This window comes from Danaus plexippus, chromosome 14, assembly GCF_018135715.1.
Source record: "Danaus plexippus chromosome 14, MEX_DaPlex, whole genome shotgun sequence".
NCBI lineage: Eukaryota > Metazoa > Arthropoda > Insecta > Lepidoptera > Nymphalidae > Danaus > Danaus plexippus.
Window position 1 is genome coordinate 6,855,509 of NC_083546.1, and position 24,157 is coordinate 6,879,665.

The following is a 24,157-nucleotide window of genomic DNA, read 5'->3' on the forward strand; positions in this document are numbered from 1 at the left end:
CAATTCACGGCTGTCAAAAAATTGTTTTCTTAATATGTATAAATAGCAAAGATTGAAATATGCCTCTTTTACGTTATCAAAAATATAACAAGAATAAGAAAAAAAAATATAGCAATAAAAAACCTAAATCAAAAGAAATAAATGTCAGTTTTTTAATACTTCAAAATATAATAGGAATTACCACTTAGTACCTATAACTTTAGTTTGAGGCGAATTTTAGAAATCCGAAATTGTCAAACTGAATATTAACAAACAATAAAGGTGCTTACTTAAACACATCATTTGGTACACGATGATTGCAAAATGATCTTTTTGTTTTTAACTGGCAGAGAATATAATGTTGCTACATAGATTATTTTTAGCATAGTTGTAAATGGTGCCAGGCTAGACCAGGTGAATGAATTTTTATTTTCGGTTATCCTTAAGGGCTAGGAATAGAGCTTAAATAACAGAGGATATTTGTGTGGCGGCGTCCAGATAGGACATATTTTTACATTCACGAATTTTAAAGCGCATTGTGATAATAGAGCTTACGGTTCCTTGAGAAACCAATATCCCCAAAGACCATGCCATCAAGGTCAACATGTATTACGCGCTCACTAACGAACTCACTAAGAATAGGTTCATTGTAAATTTGTATGCGGTAGAAGTAGAAGCGAGAGGTATAACAGCCAAATCTCTCTACAACCTTTTTTTTATGTAAAGTTGGCAAACGAGCAGATGGCCTACTTGATGGGCAGTAGTCACCGTCGCCCATGGACATGAACTACAGAGATGTTACGGATGCGTTGCCAACCTTATTTGTGGAGGAAAAGAGAGGGGTGGGAATAAGGAAATGACAACCGGCTCTCTCTCTCTCTGTGTCTCTCTCTACAACCTGTTAAAAGACTTGGGCCTGCCAAGAACTAACATCAATTCAATCTTGCAACGTGCGTCGAAGGCAGCCCTAGTAGTTCGTCGTTTCAAATTTGGTTAGGTAGAGAGAGGAGCTTTAACAGTGGAGGTGAGCGTTTGACGAGCGTTAGATAGGGGCCCCTTAAACCTACATCTGGGTCGCAAGTCCCAGGCACTGTTGAAGCTCCTCTCCCTGCAATGCGATGGACCCGGCAAGTGCACGGTGAATCCATGAAATGCTGAGAGGTTTCGTCTCGTTTCGTCTCACATTGTCATTAAAGGCAGGAAATTGATAAGTCACGTCAAAATAGATAGTCTATTAAGTTCTACGTATCATAGTAAACAGCAAATGAAGGTAATAATAGGACTCTATTTATTACTTAACGTATGGTATATATGATTTTCCATGAATTTAAAATTTTGCTCGATATAAGTATAAAATATCTTTTTCTGATGGATGACAAAAAAATATATAATTCTTAAGCCAAATATATGTCAGTAAATACGTTTTTCCTAATTAGTATTTATTTTGGATGTGGAAAGTAATGTGTGAATAATTTTAGGAAGTTATTTACACTTAAGAATACTTTCAACAACTATTTTAAGAAAAGCAATGATATATTGTCCCAATGTTACAACTTATCATAAATTTATTAAAATATTTTTGTAAACTACAGGAATTAAAAAATAATAAAAAATAGTCACATTTTTTAAACATTTATTAAGTACATATTTTAATTTATTCATATTAATAACAAGGTAATAAATAAAGAGGAACCCTTAGCTGTATAGTACGTTATATTTGTTTACCAAGCATAGTTCAGACCAAGTGCATTTGTGTATGTCATGTGTGACACGGCAGGAGCGGCTGAATAAGCTACACCCAGTAGACCTGTTGCTACCTAAAAATTTAAAAAAAATCGTCATTTTATAAACCTACGATATAACAGGTTTACTTTAAATATTATAATTATATAATTATTAATTTGTGGTTCATTCTTGAATATACTTATTTAGAATTTTTTTTTACTTTATAATCCGTTCAAAAATTTTGTGTCGATATTGTTTGTGATATCGTAAATGTAAAATAAATAAATTGTTTAAATTAAAAGACGTTTGCGTCAAGTGTGTTATTCAAGTTTTTATTGAACAGTCATTTATTCCAATTGTGGTCATAAAGTGGTCACAGTGTTGATTCAGTAATCAATTGATGCCACAAATTAGCTACTTCAGTTACACATGTGATATGCGCCTTCCTCTTATTAATAAATGCTCATCATATTTGGATTTTCCACATACTGTATCAACTATTACTCATTAAATAAAATATTTCAAATAATAATTTTAATTATAATACAAAAATGTATGTAAAGATATTTTCATGTGTCTAAATTGAGTTTTAAGTGATATTTAAATTCAGTAGTATTTTGAAAATGTATAATTTTTATTATCTGACAAGAAAAACTGCGTGTAAAGAATATTATTGTTTAAGAGATGTAATAACTGTATTTTAAAGAAATTATTTGTAATGATTTTCAAGATTAAGAGTAAGTACATTTAAATAAAAGTAGGTAGATTTTGGAATGTAGTTCAGTTTTTTGTTATCACTAGAAGATGTAATACTTATATGTTTTATAAATGAAATAATTTTTTAACGTAAAATTTTTATATAATTAGACCTATTTCGATAAAATTGAAGGAAGGTAATGTCATAGTGTAATGAGCATTTTTTCTTAAAAGTTATTTTTTATAGAGTTCAGATTGTAAAATGTTTTAATTGGTATTTTTTTTTACTCATACCGGAAAAAGTAGAAACTAAAAATATTTGTTTTTCTACAAACAAAAATATGTTGTTATATTAACTTCTTATTTATATACAGTAATGTATATTACTAACGTACTCATCATTATATTACTTACTTTGGGCGCCACCAATGGAGCCGGTGCTAAAATCGGCGAAGAGATTGTTCGATACGTTGGGGCGATTGCCAACCCTGGGTTGCTAACCCTAATATCCGCTTTACGAACACTTGAGAACGGAGTGTCGATTGCTTTTGAATACGTTGATATCTAAAACAATAATATTTTCATATATGTATGCTCCATATTGGGGTACGTACTGAAGGATAAATACGTTATAGGTAATACTGTCTCTTTATTTTTCCTGTTCAAAAAATATCATAATATCTTATGATCAGGTGAAGTCATATAATTAAGCAGAAGTTTACATATACCCTGTTATGGATTGAAAAAACTGATTCGAAATATTTTTTTCAATAAAACAAACCTGTCCCAGATTATACGGTGATCTTATTATGTTTGCCTGCTGACTGGAGATAGCTGGTTGGGCGGGATATGAGCTGTATCCATTGTAGTAGCTGTTGTAATAGCTTGCTGGAGCAATCAAGCCTCCAGCATGAACAGCTACGATAGCACAAGCAACAATGAATAGCTGAAAATAATTGCGATTACGTAAAATCAATTTTTTTCTCTGTAATGTTCATTATCAATTTATTGGTAACAAAGTCATTTCAATATTTTATGAAGTACCTATTATAGTTAAATTTTTATGTAGTTGATTAATGTATTATCGATAGATTAATTGAGGTGATTTGCTTATAGTCCATTGGAAAACTTAAATCAAACAACAAAACGAGCAATTTACTTCTGTCCAAACACGATTTCGGGTCCGTATAATAAGCAAAACTTTTTATGTCTCACGACAAGTTGCTCGACTTTTCTTTGCATGCTAATGTGGCTTGGATTTCTGTCTCGGGATGAGGTAAACATTTAGACCATAGGATGTGTTTCGTTTGTTAAGATTTTTAATTCGTTATTTGTTCGGATGAGATAGAGGCTTAACCTACAAGTTGTTCGTCTTTTATATAGCTTTTTAACGGAGTCCTGTGCACTCCGAGCATTCTCCTTAAAGACGACTATTAATCATTCTAAGCAAAAGCACACTTGAAAAGACTTTGGGAATTAAAACGTTTTAAGGGAATCATATAGAAGTGAAATCCAAACCACTATCAGAACATGCAATTTGAGAAAGCTTCAAATTATGCGAATTTTCAAACGAAAAGTAATAATTAAAAAAAGTGTTTGGAGTAAGAGGGATGAAATCTATCAGGATTCCATGGATTCACCGTACGGGTGCCGGGTCCATCGCGTTGCAGGGAGAGGAGCTACAACAGTGCCTGGGACTTTCGACCCAGGTGTAGGTTTAAGGGCCCCTATCTAACACTCGTTAAACGCACACTTCCACCGTCCAAGTTCCTCTCTCTACCTAACCAAATTTGAAACGAACCTACTAGGGCTGCCTTCGAAGTACGTCCCAAGTATGAATTGACATTAGTTCGGGACAGGCCCAAGTCTTTCATTAGGTTGTAGAGAGATTTGGCTGTTATATCTCTATAATATAGTAACATTATTTTTGATTTTGATAGCAAATTTTTTGCTGGGATATTCAGTCTAAGCAACTTTGTATATGTATGTTAGGGGTATTTACTATTTAGGATAACCTAAAGCAAGTGTAATTCTCCTTTCATTCATCTCTCATGAGACCCAATTGATATTGAATAAGATTATTATTATGACGAGAGGTTTTGAAAATAAAGTACATATGTATATAAAAATAACTTACCTTCAACATCTTGTAAGTTTACGTCTCGTAACCTGGATGTGGTATGATTTCCTTGCAACCGTATTAAGGCTTTTATAGTAATCCGCATGTCATGTGAGTCCACATGTAACTATGTTTATATATGTATGTACGAAAGGGCAGTAGTAATTCGTAACACTCTTATGCTGTATGAAATATTGTTTTGTATGCTTTGTACAACTTACTATAGTCAAACTTCATACGAATAGTTCCCCATTCTTCATCCAATAACCTACCTTAATACTATAATGTGAGAGTTATGCTTGAAAAACATTTACCGCTCCGTAGGTCGTGCGACAATGCAAATTTGGGGAGAGCATATTTTTCTAAATCTTAAATAAATAACATAATACAACTAAGTTTATCCGAATACGGTGCAAAAAGGTATAATATTTATGTATTATATACATATTTAGATATTATATAAAGAGCTATATGTCTATAGTTTTCATTCGATGTACGTTATGTAGGTAGGCACATACATATTTTTGTTTTCTAGTCTTTTATTCGGAAGGAAGTGAATTATGTATATATTTAATATATATATATGTAGACTCACACCAGATTAAAATTTTTAAATATTTGTTGTTTTTTTTTACTATAATTATCAAACTGCGGTTAGGATTTATATTTGAAGAGGTTAGAGTAAGTTAAAAAAGATTCTATTAATGTACCTCTCCACTTTCTAACAAGTATTTGGAGAGTCTAAACGAAATTTAAAAAAGGAATATTTCGTTGAAACGCCCCATTATTGAACGTCAACTTTAAGTTATTTCGTGGCAATAGCACAATATATTGCATCAGAACCAATCTCCAAGATTTCGAGAGTTCTTTGGAATAGGAATAACAACCGCATTTATAAAAGTGGCCGTGAATATCTGGAGCAGGTCGACAACTTATATTATATATTAATATACAAGAACACATAAAATGTTAATTCTTGTGATAGTAGCGACACACACATTAAATAATAATGAATCAATGTTTCACATAATGAGATCTAAGATTTTCGCGAGTTTTATTCATTTAAATGAAACTAGTATTTTTCGGATAAACTACGCGTGATTTATTTTTGTAAAAAAAACTACATACTCCCGACGATTCGGTTACATTCCAGCAACCGTGATCACGGGCAGACGAGATCACGGCTGCTGAAAAGTAACCGAAACGTCGGGAGTATGTAGTTTTTTACAATTATAAATCACGCGTAGTTTATCCGAAAAATACTAGTTTTAATCAATGTTTTCTGTACAAGGTAGCGGTGCACGCAATATATTATAACAGCTAGTTTACTTCATAGTTAGGTACATTAAATATATCTATTAAGTAGTTCCTAAATAAAAAAATTTACTCAGTTCCATACACGGGAGTGATAATATAATTTATTTCAAATCGATTCAATTTTAAGAATCGATTTGGCGGTTACATAAGTCACAAACAAGATTTAAAAGGAATAAATATTATTTTTTTATCAAAACTAGGATAACTATATAAAAATGGCGGATTTCATCACATTATCTAGATGATAGATTTTTTAAATTTTGCATAAATTTATGACATGTGAGAATGTTACTTGTTCTTAATGACCAAGGCGTGCCAAACAATGTTCCCAAGCTTACATACTTACTAGTTATTTGACCTAAACAAGTCACACATAAGTTTTGATTCATTGAAAAGGACATATTAGCTTAATGCGTGGGTTGTTTAACTTGTTTATCTTTGTAACAATCGTTCTAAATATCTCTGTTTAAGCATTCATTTGTAATTTTCTAATTACAGAGTGCTATAAGGACGTATATGTTTCTACGTGCTATGATATATGTAGCCGGGGTCTAGTTCCGAAACCTGGCTACTAACAACCTCGATTGAAAACAAACTTACCTACATTCGTTGCAACTTTTCTGTGATTGATGAAAGGAGATTTTGTGATTGATTGAGAATTGAGATAAAGCTGAAGGTTTGATAGACTATACTTTTAACGAAAGAGTTATAATAATTTAAATCATCACCATATCATGGTAATGACCTTCTACATTTCTGTGACAAGGTTTTAGCGTCCCGGGAGTGTCAGCAAAAGATAGGAGCGGCTTTGTGATGACTGCAACAAAACTATATTACTTAATACGCCCTCTGTTTCTTACTTATTAAATAGAATGAAGGCTGTAGTATAAAAGAAAATATGTCGGTATTAAAATCCTTTTTTATATTTTATGCGAGTTAGAATTAATCTTTCATAAATGCACTAAATTATATATATATTATTTTCTTTTACGTTTCATATAAATATCTGGATACAAAGATCTAGATTCTAGACAGTCTAATTACATGTAGCGTTGAAGTGCAGAGGAGAAATGTAGCTACAATAATGTGGGACACACATTAAGTGATTTTTCTAATTACACCTGTCAAGCCATCCCCTCGAGTAGAAATTGTGTAAGTTAATACTGTAGTTGTTGTTTAGCTTTTCATACTGTCACACATCACAAGTGAAGGCCACTTTCATTATAGCTGATAAATGGCGTGTTTTCTACTTTACAGCATAATTTTATATTTTTGGAGTGTCACAGGCAAAAGTTGGTATCCTGCTAGAGATCATAGTGAAGTTCTTTCAGGTACAGATTTAAAATATGCAGAGAAAGGTCATAGTTCAAATTATTACATAGATGGAAATATATCATCAAAAAATTTTAAGGATACGGAACAAATTCAACAGTTATCAACGAACAAACAGAACACTATTGAACTTTATAATGTAATAAAAAGTAATAATTGGTTAAATATAACCAGACCCAGAAGAAAAATTCGCAGGTGTTTACCCAGGTCTAGGTACTCGAAGTACCGTGAATTTAGCCCCCAAGGAAGATTTTTGGAAGTATTTGAGGTGGTACAATTTGAGCATCTCCCTTGCACGTCTCACACGGGCTTAGAAGGAACTTGCCTTCACGAGATCGATTGTGTCAATCAAGGTGGTACTGGGATGGGCTCGTGTGCTGATGGATTTGGGACATGTTGCATCGGTAATTCTTTCCAATAATTGCTATGAGATTCTTGCTAAACGATTGGAAGCCTTAAATATTTTGTTTCTGCCTTTGTGTTAATTTCCACTATCTCTTTCCCATTAATTTCACTTCAAAGGTGGCAATGTACCTAAACGAAACATTGATCATCGTTCGACTTTCTGTCAACCCACACTTAAAGAAGGTTCTTTGGTAATAGACACTGAGAAAATATATTTTTTTTTTCTAGTTATCTTCAATTGTGAGGCACGTTCAAATTCTCGTGTTGGATGGTTCACAAACCCTGGTTTTCCATCCCCAAGTTCAGAAAGGCTATCGTGTGCATTCACTTTGGATAAACATTCTGATAATATAAAGCAGATAAGACTGGATTTTATGAATTTTGAGGTTTGTAGTGCTTTGATAACATTATGCTTGGTTTTTATAGAATTTAAACAGTCTGTTACTTCCAGCTTTTACCTCCAAGCTATGGGAATTGTGAACAAGATCAATTTACGGTAACGGCGCAGAATGCCAATTTTATTACACCGACACTCTGCGGAATCAATTCAGGACAGCATGGTATTAATTAGGAGATGCATTCTATTATTACTAGATAAATATTCCTCTTCTTATAATCCCGATCCCATATCATTCTTAACACAAAATAAATTACCAAAACCTAGTGATGCAGTGTATATAGAAAATATTATGTAACAGACTACACACTAAAATACACATTTAAACTTCGAACCAAGTATTTTAAATTAACAACAACAAACAAATCAATATTATGGTTTTTTTTTTCAGTGTACGTCGAAGTGTCTAATGTTGAAGGGCCCTTAATATTTTCGATGCAAACTATTACAGACGACGCTCGGCTTTATTCCATTAAGGTAACTCCATTAAATTAAGGTAACATTTTTTTAAGGATTTATAAAAAAAAATCATTTTATATTCTAACGTGGTGGATTTTTTTAGATAACTCAACTAACAGCCTGGGACGAGCTAGCGGCCCCTACAGGTTGCCGGCAATTCTTTAAAGGAGACCAAGGATATTTAGAATCATTTAACTACCGAGAAAGATCAGAAATAGGCATCCTAAGATCATCAAGTTACATGGTAACATGGAAATGTCATATCCACTATTACATTTATTATTCTCATAGCAGACGGTAATTTTCTTTTACTATTTGAAGAACAACTTCAATTATGCAATGTGCATCGAACGGGCGCCAAACTCCTGCAGTGTAACTTACACGAATGACGGAGAAATGCAAATAGTCAATTACGATACAGGTAAATATTGATCGGATATTTAACCAGAATTAGTATAATAAAAAAATTACTCTATCAAAGGTTTTTAAAAAGTTTTTTCAGGTAAGTAGTAATAAAACAATATATAGTTTACTATTTGTATAGATTTTTTTATGTAAAAATGGATAACGCTTCACTATTGCCCCATACCGGATGGTAAACGCACTATTCAAACTAAATACATACAACTACTAAGTAGGTAAAATTATGGATCCCTGCGCAAAATCAATTAATAGCATATACACATACAACAGAATTTGAAAAACCTTTTTTTAATGTTGAACTTCATCATATTTACAGCAGAGAGTTAAAGAATTTTAGTTTAAAAACCTATGTACGCATGTCTCGCTTTATTAAATGTGTGAGGAAATAATAAATAAACTATACTAAAAATTTCAGACGGTCTCCCAGTGATACCGCCACAGCAGGCCGGTGTGGAGATATTCAACTGTCCCACGGATTACTTGTTAATAGCTGCTGTAAGGCTCTGTGGCGAACGATTCAACGATGGCTCTGTCCTGCAAGACTTTTCATTGGACGCGCCAGTGACAGGTGACATGTTTTTAGAAATGAAACTTCTTATGAGACTTGTGACAAGGTTGCGTTAAACGTATTATGCTGAGGGAGAGAGAAAGCAAGATACTCATATGTAGAAAGTAGGACAGAGAAAGAGATTGAGCCGGTAGATTCCGAGAACTAAGCATGGTATACTTGCTATGCAGTGAAGTAAACAGTGTGGGCGTCTTGAAGTTAGCTAAAATACGTATTTGTTGTTCGATATTTATTTATTTGTAATATTCATTATTATTTAGTTTGACTTAATACGCAGATAATTTATTTTCATTTAAACATTATGAAATTTCACTCTCCGCGCGGAGGGCCTCCACGCATTGTTTATTTTTTGTTATGAGTAAAATTGCTGTTAGCCCTGCTTTGACAGCATTACCGATAGAGCGAGCGGGTACTGAGACCCATATATGAACATTGTATCCCGCGGTGAACTATCTCAGCAGTATCAGAGTTTTTAACCTCTAGTCGCAACCTTGTTCATTCGCAAATCTCTCTTTACAAAGTTCAGTATACTATTGACACATGACATTGGCGAAATCTATAAGGAAACGCCAATAACTAAAAGGGAGAGATATAGACCCATACATGTATATATTTTTGCAAGCAATGGTGTTCCATTCTTAAGACTGAAAGATTTTTTTTTTAAATAAATGTTCTTTTTAAAGGTTTTATTTATGAGAACCTTAAATAGGAACATATGGTTGAATTTGAATATGATTTTGAACAATTAACTTATAGTTACGACCATTTATAATATAAGAGCCGAACATTTTTTATTGATAAAATATTTGATATACCTACTAATTTGGTACATATTACTATTTATTTCTAGACGACAGTGCTGGACCTATAGTGATAAGGTTTAGATCGGATGGAATTTACACCGGGAGAGGGTTCAAACTTCACTATCAACAGAATTCTTGTACGAAATGAAATAGATCCGTTGTTTGATATACTTTGTTTTATTTTATACATGATTACAAAATAATTAATTTGTTTTTTAATCGTGTTTAATTATTATCTGACCTTAATTTAAAGATGTGTATACATTTTACGTAATATTGACAAAGTAATAATATCAAAAAAAAATCAGAGCATTAAACAAAAAAAGTATTATTTCGTTATTGATTAAAAAACTTTTTAAATCTTGCATTCTCAAAGTAAATTTCATATTTGATAAGGCATTCGAGTCCAAAACTCAAAAGTAATTCACTTGCCTGTTAACTGAGTTTCTAAATACGATTATTTAAACACAATAAAAACCTATGCCCGCTTTTTTACATGGGTTTCATTCATTAAGACGATTAAAAAAAAAACAAACGTTAAAAAAATTATTTTATTATATATATAAAACTTAACATAGTCTATTAACAAGTATCATATATCATATATTGTAAGTTATACCTTATAATAAAGTAGAAAATAAATGCGTAATTTGTTTGGTAATTGTTTTTATGTGTACTTAAATGTTACTATTTCATTATTTTTTTTTATATGGCCTTCATCCGCACAAAAACGTGCACACTATATTCTGCCAGTGTCGTGTAGAATGGAGGAGACACGATCCGGGATTGACTTTTGAATGAAATAAAACTTAACAATCTCGACTGATGTCACAACTAGGAACTACTTACTATTTCATCTAGTGAAATGTAAGTGGGCGATGTCTAGTTGACATTGACATTATTTCTCCGTTCAGAAACTATCACTCTACAATACAAGAAACGAGAACACATTAAGGGCTATTAAATCATTAGGCTGAAGAAAAAAAAAACCTTTTACACTTGTGTTACTTCATCATTTTTCTAATATTGTGTTACCAAACTCTCATAAGAACAAGAATAAGGACAATATAAATATATATATACAAATACTTGAATTTCCAGTATCCCCTAAAAAAAATTATGCATAAGAAAATTAAATTACAAGTAATTTATAGCTTTTAATTCATATAAGTTGATACTGTCATGTGTGAAAATTTGTTAATGAAAAACAGAAGCTGTCTATTTACTTTCACCATACAAACTAATGATATGGGTTTTCATAATGGACAATAATGTTATATAAGACAAACACCATTTAATATAATTTTAATAAAAATGTACTGAAAAAAATCTATCTATATGCCATATTCACTCAATATGCTATAAATTTATTGAAGACCAGAAGACTATTTATCCTTACTATTTTCTAAACACTTCTCTTTGAGACCATCCTTGACTATTTTCTGGAACGACAGCTGAGGTACAACCATCACAGCCCGTAGTAAACCCAATGAAAGTATTTGTACAATAATTTGAAACGGCCCATCTATAGTCGCACAGTAGAGGGTAGACAGCAAATGACCGCTGAAGCCGAACACAGAATATATCTTGCCGTTCTAAAAAAATATAATTAATTAAATATTATCAAAGAGGTATTAATGATGCTTATTTTTTATAACGTCTTAATATACAACATACTGATTTTGCTGTCATAATGCAGAAAATAATTTAAAACATTTTTATAATATTTCATATTCCTTGTACAGGCCTGGTTTTAATATTAAAAGCTTGTCACATGTATTACAATGGTTTTTTATATGAAAAGTCGTCTGTTTCCGCTTCAGAATTAAGGAATGTATAAATTGTGTTAGCACAGAGGCCATGTCAACATTCGGCAACATGTATATGTTAGTAAGGAATGTATAAATTGTGTTAACACAGAAGCCATGCCAACCTCTGGCAACATGTATGTTAGTGATTCACATAATACAACTATTGTGGCTTCATCACATGGGAACTACGTGAAATTTCGGGATAAATTATAGCCTATTCTTATTTTTTTATCACAGTAACATAACTGTTAAATTTCTTCAAACAATCAACTGCAATGGATCCATTTATAATGAGGCTTGCAGAACAGAGAAAGACGTAGGCAATAGACATACGCAAGACATTTATCAGCAGTAAACATATATATATATATAAGCAATTATATAGGATTATATATTATATTACTATAGATTCCGGTTTGTTACTGTACATTATATTGTTGTAACTCTCTTTATAAATTTTTCTTTGAGCCCAATTCAGTCCAATTGTAAATGAAGTCCAAGGGAAGAACTAGTCAACCTTATATTTTCTACACATAAATATCAATTGTATCGATTAATCCTTACTTATATTACAATTATGCAAAAACGATCTGTCTGTCTGTCTGTAACTTTTTCAATGTGAGTATAGATATAGATGGAAGCCATAGGCTACCTCTTTTGCCGACCTCGAAACCCAATCGCGAAATTACGCCAGTTAAATTGCACACAATATTTTTGTATTGTGATTTCTATCTATACTTATAATAACCAGCTTATAAAATATTTAATTCTGATCATGATCCCAAGCCTTATCTTGATCTCAACACTACATGAGTGGAACCATAAAGAGCAGTTGGGGTACAGCGGCCATAGTGGTATTTTTTAACTTTTTGTACAGAACAAAAGAATTGAATCTTACCAATGCATCTTGAATCATTTTCTTGCCGACATCCTCAGCTGTATGTAATCCGCCAGAACCAGATATTAATTTGGTCTCCTTCGGTTTAGTCAACTCCTCCTTTTCGAATCCAGGAGTGTCAGTATCAGGTGGAAATGCAAGAGTCAATCTCACATTTGTTCCCGTAAGCTCCATGAATACTGATTCCGCTAAACCACGGACGGCCCATTTAGCTGCACCATAAGCACTGTAGCCATATATACCTAAAACAATTGCATACATTTAGTTTAACTAAAATAAGTAACTTATTAAGGTAAATGCTTCCAGTAAAATAATAAAAAAAGGCTTGTTCAAATAATTGTCTCTTGGTTAAAATTATTTTTGTAACTGAATATTTAAAATAATAAAAATTTTATATTGTCAGTTATACCTAGTAAAGCTGCTTCAGTTGAAACAAAAATTATGATCCCCTCATTCCGTTTCTTCATACCAGGTAGAACACATCTAGTAGGATAAGCAGTGCCAAAATAGTTGAGATCTATCATTTGTTTTAATACTTTAACATCAACTCCATCGAACTCCCCACAAATACACATTCCAGCACAGTTAATAAGCATAAATATAGGACCGACGTCTGACTCAACTTTTTTCAAACATTTCTCTATTAAATCGTAATCAGACGTAACATCTAATATCACGTATTGTATCTTCTGGCCGCTGTAAGGTTTACAATGGTTTGTTATGTCACCAACAGCCAATATAAGTTTTTGAAGATCACGTCCAATTATAGTAACGTTAGCCCCCAATTTCGCTGCTTCAATCGCAGCCGCCTTGCCGATACCGCTTGAACCTCCAGTGATAACAACATGCCGGTTTTTCAAGTCTTTATACACAATTTTTTTATCCAATACATTGTACAAAAATACGAACAATATAAACAACAAAATAACAAACAACGACAGTATATACAAAAACATCGTAGATTATACTGAACGTTGGCAATTCAAGCGTCTGTTTTAAAAGTGTTTTGCGGAAGAATTTAATTTAGAAACGGTTTTTTTCCTTATATAACGCGTGAACCGAAAAAACTAAATAAAAGTAACCGTTTAGGTACCTAAAAAATAATACTCGTGGTTTTGACAGCAATTAATGACGTGACAGAAGCCAGTGACGCTGACAATGAAAAACAATAGTAAAATGACATTGGCAAAATATTCAACGATTCCAGTGCAAATGAATCCAAAGCTGTAAAAAAAATGATACATTTAGAAGTGGGTATAAAATAATTCGATTTGAAGATACTACAATACCGTTTTAATTTTTAAGAATATGGCGATTAAAATGAGTCTTGTTGCTCTTGATGCGACAGTCAGAAAACTGCTAATAATTCCAACGTCATTTATATTATACTAAAGAAATACATATAATTAAAAAAAACAAGAAATGACTTGTAGCTTATTTATCAGCTACACCTCATATTCAAAGTAAATAGCAAATTAAGATCAAAAGACCTTATTTAATAAAATTTTAAGTATAGTGTCAGATGAAATGGAAAAAAGTAACAGTTATTACAATTATAATAAAGAGATTTTATTTTTATGCACTAAACATTATAATCGCTAATCAGAAATCTGAAAAGTAAGTGTTTTATATAGGACGATTCCATTGAATGAGTAACAAGTTTCATAATCGATTATTATATAGGTATCTCATTAAGGTTTGTGAAACCAATTTATGGTAACCTTTATAAGGTTGTGAGAGAATTTTTTTTTTCATGCATAATTGTCTTCCACAAAATTTAAACTTCTATTGTGATGAGAAAAGCTTTTGAAACTTGTATACAAATCTGTTCTTTAATTATTTTTTTACACACTTCAATAAAGGTAATTTTTATAAATTAAGAAACATTTTAAATTTATTTAAGAGAAACGAAGGTATTGTTTACGTTTACTGTTATGGTAGTTTTTTAAAACCAAAAACTATATTTTAGAAAATTGTTGACAGAAAATAATGGATTAAAAATAAAAGATAGTCATTTTGACATCAAGAAATTAATTTAAAATAAATTATTAACGATTCTTAAGCACAAAATTAATACTTAAAAAATATTTATGTTTTTTTAAATTTATTCCATGATAATGAGATCTAAGATTTTCGCGAGTTTTATTCATTTAAATTAAACTAATATTATTCGGACGTCTCGACTCGATCTCGTCTGTCCGTGATCACACTTGCTGAAAAGTAACCGAAACGTCGGGAGTATGTAGTTTTTAACAAAAATAAAACACACGTAGTATATTTGAATAATATTAATTTCATTTATTCCATGATTATATTGTATGAAGCAATGATACGTAGATGTATTCTTCTTCTTGTTTTTGGTTAGTGGCATTTCCTTACAGATTTCGCCAATGTCATGTTACGTAGATGTCAAAGTTATAGCCTAATACTACTGTCAAAATTTTGTTTTAACACATCTTACAATATGTCAACTTCAAAATTGACATAGCAATATTGATTCTTAATTCGTTTTTGTACATACAATAAATACAACATAAGTATTAGGATTAGTTTTAAATTTAACTAACAATTAGGTAACTAATCTAAGAATATTTATTATTAAGGACAGACCATAACATCGCCAAACCAAATTATTATAATGAATCGTGAGGCCAATAGAATAAATACTTTTACGAACTGGCCAACCTCAGCGCCAGTGGAACCAGCGAGGATAGCTAAGGCGGGTTTTTTCTACACTGGTCAGGGGACCGAAGTTCAGTGTTTTAGTTGCGGGCGTAAAATATCTGAATGGAATTACGCAGACCAAGTGATGTGGAGGCATAGAACGTTAGAACCGAATTGCGCGTTCGTAGTTAATCCTGTTTTATCAGGTAACGTACCGTTAGTGTTAGGTCGTGAGTGTTCTGTTCAATCTAACCGACCATCAGAAATTGAGGAAGAGCAATCCCAAGATTACGGATTGACCGAAGAGGACGAAATGTATAAGAGTGACTCACTGAGACTTTTGTCTTTTGTGAATTGGTATGATTATAATGATGTAAGTTGTAGGAAATTTTAATTACCCATATTTATGTATAAGAACTTATCATCATTATTTATGTATAATATACAGTATTAAGATGTAATATTAATATTTATTTCCATAAACAGTCATACATTTATAAATATTTCATAACAATATTAGTGTACATACAGTCTGACCTCCAATAAGTAAATAAACTGTTAGACATGTGACCTCACATACTGTACTACTTAAGATAACCTTGTGGAGTGTTTACCTTAAACACATTGCAAATTAAAACTTTGTTTTTAACTCATTCACTTTAATAACCATAAACTATGATATAGTAAAGAAATTCATTGACATAACACAGATTATACAGGAATAACTAATTATTATATTCAAGTCGTTTTAAAAAATATATATTTATTGTTTTTGGGAATTATGTAATGTTTTTTAGATTCCACCTAATTTTTCTCCACATTTCCCGTGACCATGATCACTGAAAGGAAATGAAAATATGAATATTTTTCCATACTAATGTACATTATGTAAAATTTAATGCACAAAGTCGAAGATATCATTGTAAAGAAAGTCCTACTCGTATACAGGATTCTTCAGTGTCCCGTGAAGAATTGGTGAGTGCCGGTTTTTATCATGCTGGTGAAGGTCGACTTCGTTGCGCTTGGTGCGGGGGGGAACTTGCTCATTTTAGAAGATTTGGGTCCCTTGATCCTCCTCTCGAGGTACACAGAAGGTAAAATCAATATAAATACAAATATTACTTATTGATTTTCAATAATTTCGTAATAACTATTGATAACCTATATAAAATAAACATGTACTTCCCCTACATTATGATTCATTCTATACTTTTTCAATATGAACACTTATTGGCCGTGTTCTGTAAATATAGTATTAGTTCTAGTTATAAATGTATTTGATATTGTTTCTTTCAGATACTTTCCTCGTTGTTCCCATGCAGCGGCCCTTGAAATGGGTCGACGTAACATGTCAGCAGTTTCGTCTCCGTTGTTCAGTCAGCCGCTTATAACGCCCGTACAATCACTGCCCCTGTCTATTGCACCACAAACGTGAGTTTTGTGGAAATTATTCAATTTGCATGAGATGTAGAGATGAGATTTTTGACTGGGAGAAATGGTCCCAATAAAGTTTAAGAGTGTAGAGGAGGAACAATTAAATTAAGATATATGAATATTTGATAGAAGCTTGTGGAACTAGTTTTTGGGTAATACTTTGTCTGCTTCGACCTTGAATTTGGGCATAGAGAAAAAATTATAAAGCATTTAAAAATATATATATTTTGTGTTATGTGATTTCATGCAAAATACGTCTGTAATGCCTTGATCTAGTGACTATACTGAATGCGGACATAAATTATTATTTATAGTGTACACGGGCTATAGCCCATGTTTCATTCTGACGTCATAGCTATATAGCAGTGAAGTTACTTTAAAATATGTTAAGTGGTTTTTGCGGTAAGAAGAAACAAACATCGACACGATCATTTAAAAAACTCTTATAAAATTAGTAAGGGAAGAGAGAGAGAGAAAGAGAGATTAGTAAGAGAAGTAAAGATATAGTGATGTATTGGTATTCTCATTGGCTGTAACAGTTCGGGCGCCCAACACAACGCCCGTGTTATGGAGGCGGGTGGAGAGTGGAGGTCTCTGGGGGTGGTGGGCGGAGGGGCCCGGCATCCCACACGGGCCGCGCTCGCCGCCCGCCTCGCTACCTTCGAGCGCTGGCCCGCGGATCGCGCTCAGGCCCCCAAGGCCTTGGCCGCTGCTGGCTTCTTTTACACTGGGATTGATGATCAGGTACTAGTACTACTACTTTACTATTGACACGATAGCTAAGTTGCTTTGCCAACTAAGCTATGGAAAATTTTTAGTTTTGATAAATTCTACAATTCTATTATTATATATATATATACATATATATATACATATATATATACACATATATATACACATACACACATGTATGTTGTGCCCAGGTTCGTTGTTTCTACTGTGACGGTGGGCTCGGTAAGTGGGAAAGCGGAGACGCGCCGTGGTCCGAGCACGCGCGCTGGTTCCCACACTGCGGGTACGTGCTGCTCGTCAAGGGGAGGGAGTTCGTGGACAGCTGCAGGAGGGAGAGACCTAGACCGGTGAGGGATTGGGGTTTATCAAGGATGAAAATGATGGATAAGGGACGAGAATTTATAAGGAATAGAAGAGTGGGGACGATGATGGATAAGGGATGGAAGAATAGAATGCTGATATCATTGAATGAACAAAAGATTGATAAGAATCAATCGATCGAAGTTCAGATTCAATTGATGTGATTTAAATAAAATGTGGTTGTGATAAGTTTCCCAAATAAAAATGTATAACTTGTTTTCCTAATATTAAACTTAATAATATTTTTTTGGTTATTATAAATAAATATATTTTAGCATCGGTTAGACTTTAAAAACGAGGATTTTCGGACAGTTCGTAGTATTATTTTTGTCACTTAATAGTTTATCTATAAAAATTTCAGTTACCACCTGTGAGGGGAACCCGCGACGCTATCAACTACCCGATAACAGAGAGTCAGGTGAATAAGGTTTTTAATTTTGCAAAAAAAGAAAAAAAAAATCGTAAGAATTTAAAATAATAATAATAACGATAATAATTTATATCCTATGTAATATTATAAAACTAGGACCTACATTTAATATCTAACAAAGCTATTTATTCATGAAATATTACTTCTTATTTTAGGTTTTTTTTTAATTTCTGAGTTATACTTTGCAAATCATTACAGATAGATGAATGTATGGAGAGTGGACCCGCTTTGGCTGCCTTGAGTGCTGGTTTAGATGCGGCCAGGGTGAGACGAGCTGTGGTGAGAAGACTACAAGCAACAGGTCATTATCATTAATAGATAATAAACAGTGAGTGAGTTAGTGAGTTAGTGAGTGAGTGAGTGAATGAGTGACTGAATGAGTCATTAAATATATATAATAAAGAGTCTAATAACTACCATAAAATAACACCAACAATCTACATATGTTGAGAGAATGTTTACTGAAAAATATTTTTTTATATAATGAGATCTAAGATTTTCGCAAGTATTCATTTAAATGAAACTAGTATTATTCAGATTTACTATGAGGATTTTATTATTTAAAAACTACATAATCCCGACGTTTCGGTTACTTTGCAGCAACCGTGGTCACGGGCAGACGAGGTGTGCGTGATCACGGTTGCTGCAAAGTAACCGAAACGTCGGGATTATGTAGTTTTTAAATAATAAAATCCGCGTAGTAAATCCGAATAATACTAGTTTCATTTAAATATTTTTTTATATTATTATTTATGAAAAAAATTACCATCTACATGGTAAGTGGCTACCATCACTGAGACAGTTACAGTATAAACTAAGAGTGCAGCAAATCCACGCCTAGTTAATTTGAAATAAGGACTACTGAAGTATTAAAATTTAAATATTAATAAACTTTTTTTACCATCCATACTCGAATTTGAAACTAAGAAATATGGGAATCAGATTGTTGTATCCAATAAAAATATATTAAGTTCCAAATATGTGCAAGACTGAATGACAGAACCTAACATAATATAATGATCTACTCACATAGCGCTTAACATCATATTATTATTTAAAAACACAGAGCAAACATAACCAATACACAGCACAAATTATATATATCTATATATATTTTATAGGAACACCTTTCACGTCATCAGAAGCTCTAATAGATGCTGTGTTGGACGGCCAGTTGAACGAGGAGGCCTGGCTGGTGTCACCTTCGTCCCTGGCAGCGAGGGACCTCCTGGCTGGCACTCTGAGAGGACTCGTGCCTACATCCCGGTTACAATTAATTTATAATTAATATACATAATAAAATACTATTAATATTTTTAGTCCCTCTCAATTGACACATGACAGTTATAATTTGACATTTAGGTTATATTACTGTCACGATCTGTATCTAACAGTCATGATGATCACATACACAGATTAAAAATACTATAAATATTAAATGCCAGGAATTTTCTCGTTTCTCTTTAGAATTTTTGTGGGTCATTTGAAAATGCTGTTGGCATTACGGAGTTTAATATACATATAAAGTATGGCTAAAAACACATACTATCAATGAATATATCTGAGATATGTATGGAAAGCTTATTTTTTTTGTGAGTGACACATTTACACCGCTCTTTATATTAAAGAATTTTATACACATCTCCAACCTCTTGTTTAAAAATTAATGTCAAATTACTTATGAATTGGAATGTTAGGGTCGTAGTAATAAGAAAAATAGCATTTATTATAAATAAAGAAGTTAGTCATAGTTTTAAATTAAATCGCGTGTGTGTTGAACACTATAACTAATCGCAGTTCTTTCCCCACAGCCTGTTCCATTCTAACGTGGAAGACGATAGGTCAGACAGTCGGGCTTCACAGTCCGATAGTCCTGTCGCGTCGCCCACACCGAGCGTCACCCCGCAAACTGAGACACAAACAGACGCACAGCCAGAGGTGCAACAGAAAAACACTAATAATAATGAGCCAGAGGAATCAATGAAGCTCAGTCTCCAAGAAGAAAACAGACAGTTGAAGGAAGCTAGGATGTGCAAAGTTTGTATGGACAGTGAGGTGGGTAGTCTGAGATATACATGTTGTAATTATAACTATAATATAATGCTTTCGGTACAACTAAAGTGCTGTGAGTAGAATGTATAAGTGGAAAATTATCTAACAGCTGTAATGAAATTAACTGAAAAATTAAGAAACGAATGTCAGAATGATCATAACTTAATAATTGGGATATAGGAATCTGTAATGGACAATCTCTCCAACCGCAAATTATAATTATACTAAATACAACTATTTGTCTGAAAATATTAATTCTACACAATCAGCTGATACACGGCATTTGCGTCCCCGCATGGGGCTTGCCTACTCTGCGAAGAGCATTGCACTGTACCCCTTGCTTACACACTTGCTGACTGTAATGCAACATGCGCTAGATGAACAAAAAATTGAATGCGACGACTTATAATTTCATATCAAAAAAAAGTGGTCAATAATTGTTAATTAAAAAACAATGATCTCAAATAACAAAAAAAAAAACATCAGCATCGGTTGTGGTTAAAATTGTATCATATCTTGTGCGATGAGATCGTAATAATTTGAGATTGTTTTTAAGATTTCAATGGAATTAACCTTGCTCTTCTTTCTTATTCCGACACACGAGAAATATGTATTAATTTTGAATTCATCTCAATTTATGTCATATCTCTATATGTATATATATATTTAAAGATATTGTTTACTGTCATTAATATCCTTATAAATAAACAATAAAATTATTTGTTACAAGGTAAGCGTGGTGTTCCTTCCATGCGGCCACCTTGTGTCGTGTGCGGGTTGTGGCGCAGCCCTGGGGGCGTGTCCTCTCTGTAGGGCTCCAGTGAAGGCCCTAGTCAGAGCCTACCTTGCTTAGTACAAGTACGTGTTAACATTGATTAATTTATATAATAGGTACAAAATTATCACTTGTTATATATTTTATATACTATTGTTCAAAGATAAGTAGATAGAGCAATCAACTGATTAATATCGTATCGTGAGATTATGTGACATTTTAAGTATCGAAGGGAATGTTGAATACATTGTAAAGAATTATTATATTATATACATATATCCTGCTAAAATTATATATAAGAAACTTGGTGAAATTGTATACTTGTTTGTTACACTATAACGTAAAATATACTGAACATATTTTGATGTAACTTTCCAATAATGTCGCTCAGACATCAGAATAAGATATGGATTATAAAATATCGCTCCATTCCTTGTAATTTGTTTGAAACACACCCGTGCGCTTGTATGACATGGAGTAACGCGGCACAGACGATAGATGTCGCTGGTGAGTGATTGCCATTTATATGTTAAGTCTACATTATTAATTTCTCACTGACATGACACTGAAAACCATCTAGACGAGGACGTGAATAAAGGCTAGTATTTAAATAATTTTTATTTTACAGATTCCCACCATTCAAATCTTCAAGTCGTCTGAACAAAGACCAAATCATTTATTTATGACATCTGTCAGCTTAATAGAGATTTAATTTGTAACTTATAATTAAATCCGATGTTATAGCTGAATGTATTTAGTGAGGATTTAAATGACACACATATATATATATATATATATATGTATATGTGTTTGTATGTATGTCACTGTATATGTCATACATATATGGAAATTCTTTAGTGAGATCAATAATCGTAGTGTTAAAATTAATTTCTTTGAACAGTTTTAGTTGTAAGTAGTAATATTACCAATTCTGTAGTATCTAGCAGCTATAAATATTGTTCACGTTGCAATATAGAATGGTCTAAAACTTAGTATAGCATAACATAAATATTGTAATAGCCGAAAATCTGAAGTAAGCCATTTGATTAATAAGTTATATGTCCATTACAGATATATGCTTGAAAAAGTCATATAATTATCTGCTTTTTTTGTCGTTTAATGATTTGAAAAATTGATATAAACTATTTACTTCATAATGCCGAATACTTCATAGCCGAATTATTAAAATTTATTTTAGCCAGTTGGTTAACTATTTAATGGAATGGCTAAAGTAAGTTAATCAAAGCCAGATGTATATTCAATGCTTTGTAGCTCCACTATTTTTGTAAATTTTAATAGTATTCTTTTGAAGGACACTTCAAAGTAAATTTATATTAAAATCATGATATTATAAAAAAAAAGTACTTACATACATATAATAAAATTTGGCTTAAAATGTTAAATTTGACTAATAAATTAATCTAAAGCATATAATATTTTAATTAAATATAAATAAAATATTATTTATCAAATTGACATCCAAATTGAATGATTTGAAATATCAAATTTGCATGTGTTACGGTTATTTAAGAAATGATCTGAGTTTGTTGGAAAATGGTTTTAAAATGTCTATTGATATATTAAAAATTAATGTTAAATTAATTAATTATCTAGGTTTGACCTAAAAATGATATGACATTGGAATTTATGATTTAAGTTTGAAATTAGAATTAATGTTTAAAAACTAAAAAGGTTTTAATCGACAAGTATTTCTTAATATGCATGGGAGTTAAATAATGTTCTAAGAAGTTTGATCGGACATTCTGTTTAATGTTTAAATTTATAATGTTATTTTTAAAGTGTAAAATTATTTTATCACATATGAGTAAAATATGTTTTTCAAAGTGAAAAACGCAAATAGCTAAATATATTTCCAATAATAATACCATTATCTTTACATTTAATATAAAAATAAAAAATATTATTAAAATTTATTTTTATGACAAACTTTATTGTGCTAGTGATGTATCCATGAAATAGTATGGGGACGGAACATGATTTCAGTACATGTTAAATCATTGCAAGAGTTAATGGCAACATTGATGAGAAAAAAACATAAGTAAATTTCTTGAACACCTAAAGGTGGAATATAACAAAATTATTATTTATTTATATATGAAAAAAGAATTAAAATATTATCATTAAGATTATTATTATCAGTGAGATAATATAAAACAACGTGTATATTCAACCTTTTTAGTATGTAACTGTAATGTGATTTTAGGTTATGTAGTGAATTGTCTTTATTGTAATATTACAAGTTTGAATTAAATATACGAAGTAATAAAATATAATGTTTTATTTTTAATTCAATTTCAAAACATAACGAAAGTAATTAATGATCGCAAATTGTTTTTAATGGCAACATTTTAAGCTTTATTTTTTAATGTATTGCCATAATTTTCGATACTTAAATAGTAATTAATATAATTAAAGTTCATTTCAATGGAAATTAACAATCTTGTTAACAAACGTTATTAGCTGATATTGACAGACTTGTCTATGCCCTTAGTGATGGAAAGATACTTTAATTGTAATTGTTATATTAAAGTATTTATATATAAAAAAAAAGTTTAATTTATTAATAATACTAATATATATTTTATTTGAAGTGGTTACAAATAGTAGGTTTCTGCTTCCCAATAGCACCAAAATGGCGCACTCTAATTAATGATTGGTCGCCAGCACTGCTAAAATTTTATCTCAATGCCTTCCAACCGACACTCCCAGATCAGAGTAATTTAGTAAGAAGGGTAAAGGAACGAAAAAACTTGCTCT

At 31.9% G+C, this 24,157-nt stretch overlaps 4 protein-coding genes and 1 long non-coding RNA gene across 5 annotated transcripts; 2 read left to right on the top strand and 3 right to left on the bottom strand.

Annotated features, from left to right (window-relative positions):
• Window positions 1–1,595: 1,595 nt before the first annotated feature.
• Window positions 1,596–4,644, bottom strand: LOC116769406 (pupal cuticle protein C1B-like). Its single transcript, XM_032660478.2, has 4 exons — window positions 4,538–4,644; window positions 3,182–3,346; window positions 2,815–2,964; window positions 1,596–1,796 (listed from the first exon to the last, which is right to left on the bottom strand). The coding sequence occupies exons 1-4, from the start codon at window positions 4,544–4,546 to the stop codon at window positions 1,701–1,703; spliced, it is 420 nt and encodes a 139-aa protein (XP_032516369.2). The 5' UTR covers window positions 4,547–4,644; the 3' UTR covers window positions 1,596–1,700.
• A 1,685-nt stretch (window positions 4,645–6,329) lies between these two features.
• LOC116769405 (uncharacterized) lies at window positions 6,330–10,378 on the top strand. The gene is made up of 9 exons (XM_032660477.2): window positions 6,330–6,512; window positions 6,603–7,572; window positions 7,802–7,959; window positions 8,025–8,133; window positions 8,362–8,447; window positions 8,533–8,673; window positions 8,751–8,850; window positions 9,268–9,420; window positions 10,271–10,378. The coding sequence occupies exons 2-9, from the start codon at window positions 7,071–7,073 to the stop codon at window positions 10,369–10,371; spliced, it is 1,350 nt and encodes a 449-aa protein (XP_032516368.2). The 5' UTR covers window positions 6,330–6,512; window positions 6,603–7,070; the 3' UTR covers window positions 10,372–10,378.
• Window positions 10,379–10,760: 382 nt separating this feature from the next.
• LOC116769641 (3-ketodihydrosphingosine reductase) lies at window positions 10,761–14,086 on the bottom strand. The gene is made up of 3 exons (XM_032660783.2): window positions 13,342–14,086; window positions 12,933–13,174; window positions 10,761–11,818 (listed from the first exon to the last, which is right to left on the bottom strand). The coding sequence occupies exons 1-3, from the start codon at window positions 13,886–13,888 to the stop codon at window positions 11,609–11,611; spliced, it is 999 nt and encodes a 332-aa protein (XP_032516674.2). The 5' UTR covers window positions 13,889–14,086; the 3' UTR covers window positions 10,761–11,608.
• A 1,311-nt stretch (window positions 14,087–15,397) lies between these two features.
• On the top strand, window positions 15,398–23,673 carry LOC116769556 (baculoviral IAP repeat-containing protein 7-B). Its single transcript, XM_061522547.1, has 11 exons — window positions 15,398–15,969; window positions 16,545–16,690; window positions 16,893–17,027; window positions 17,570–17,774; window positions 17,954–18,109; window positions 18,484–18,540; window positions 18,751–18,853; window positions 19,674–19,818; window positions 20,364–20,607; window positions 21,335–21,462; window positions 22,008–23,673. The coding sequence occupies exons 1-10, from the start codon at window positions 15,571–15,573 to the stop codon at window positions 21,455–21,457; spliced, it is 1,713 nt and encodes a 570-aa protein (XP_061378531.1). The 5' UTR covers window positions 15,398–15,570; the 3' UTR covers window positions 21,458–21,462; window positions 22,008–23,673.
• Window positions 15,613–16,676, bottom strand: LOC133319154 (uncharacterized). Its single transcript, XR_009752841.1, has 2 exons — window positions 16,535–16,676; window positions 15,613–16,435 (listed from the first exon to the last, which is right to left on the bottom strand). It is a non-coding gene; the product is annotated as an uncharacterized LOC133319154 (long non-coding RNA).
• Window positions 23,674–24,157: the final 484 nt, after the last annotated feature.

Bases quoted from the DNA above. Each gene is read 5' to 3' on its own strand.
- LOC116769405 (XM_032660477.2), top strand. From the start codon at position 7,071: ATGGCGTGTTTTCTACTTTACAGCATAATTTTATATTTTTGGAGTGTC. The intron at 7,573-7,801 runs GTAATTCTTTCC...TTTTTTTTCTAG, and splicing joins ATTTGGGACATGTTGCATCG to TTATCTTCAATTGTGAGGCA. The intron at 8,448-8,532 runs GTAACTCCATTA...GGATTTTTTTAG, and splicing joins CTCGGCTTTATTCCATTAAG to ATAACTCAACTAACAGCCTG.
- LOC116769406 (XM_032660478.2), bottom strand. The intron at 2,965-3,181 runs GTTTGTTTTATT...TTATTGTTTTAG, and splicing joins CACCGTATAATCTGGGACAG to ATATCAACGTATTCAAAAGC. The intron at 1,797-2,814 runs GTAAGTAATATA...TTAAATTTTTAG, and splicing joins CTCCATTGGTGGCGCCCAAA to GTAGCAACAGGTCTACTGGG.
- LOC116769641 (XM_032660783.2), bottom strand. From the start codon at position 13,888: ATGTTTTTGTATATACTGTCGTTGTTTGTTATTTTGTTGTTTATATTG. The intron at 13,175-13,341 runs GTATAACTGACA...CAATTGTTTTAG, and splicing joins AACTGAAGCAGCTTTACTAG to GTATATATGGCTACAGTGCT. The intron at 11,819-12,932 runs GTAAGATTCAAT...ATATTTTTTTAG, and splicing joins AAATGATTCAAGATGCATTG to AACGGCAAGATATATTCTGT.
- LOC116769556 (XM_061522547.1), top strand. From the start codon at position 15,571: ATGAATCGTGAGGCCAATAGAATAAATACTTTTACGAACTGGCCAACC. The intron at 19,819-20,363 runs GTTACAATTAAT...CTTTCCCCACAG, and splicing joins GGACTCGTGCCTACATCCCG to CCTGTTCCATTCTAACGTGG. The intron at 20,608-21,334 runs GTGGGTAGTCTG...ATTTGTTACAAG, and splicing joins AAGTTTGTATGGACAGTGAG to GTAAGCGTGGTGTTCCTTCC.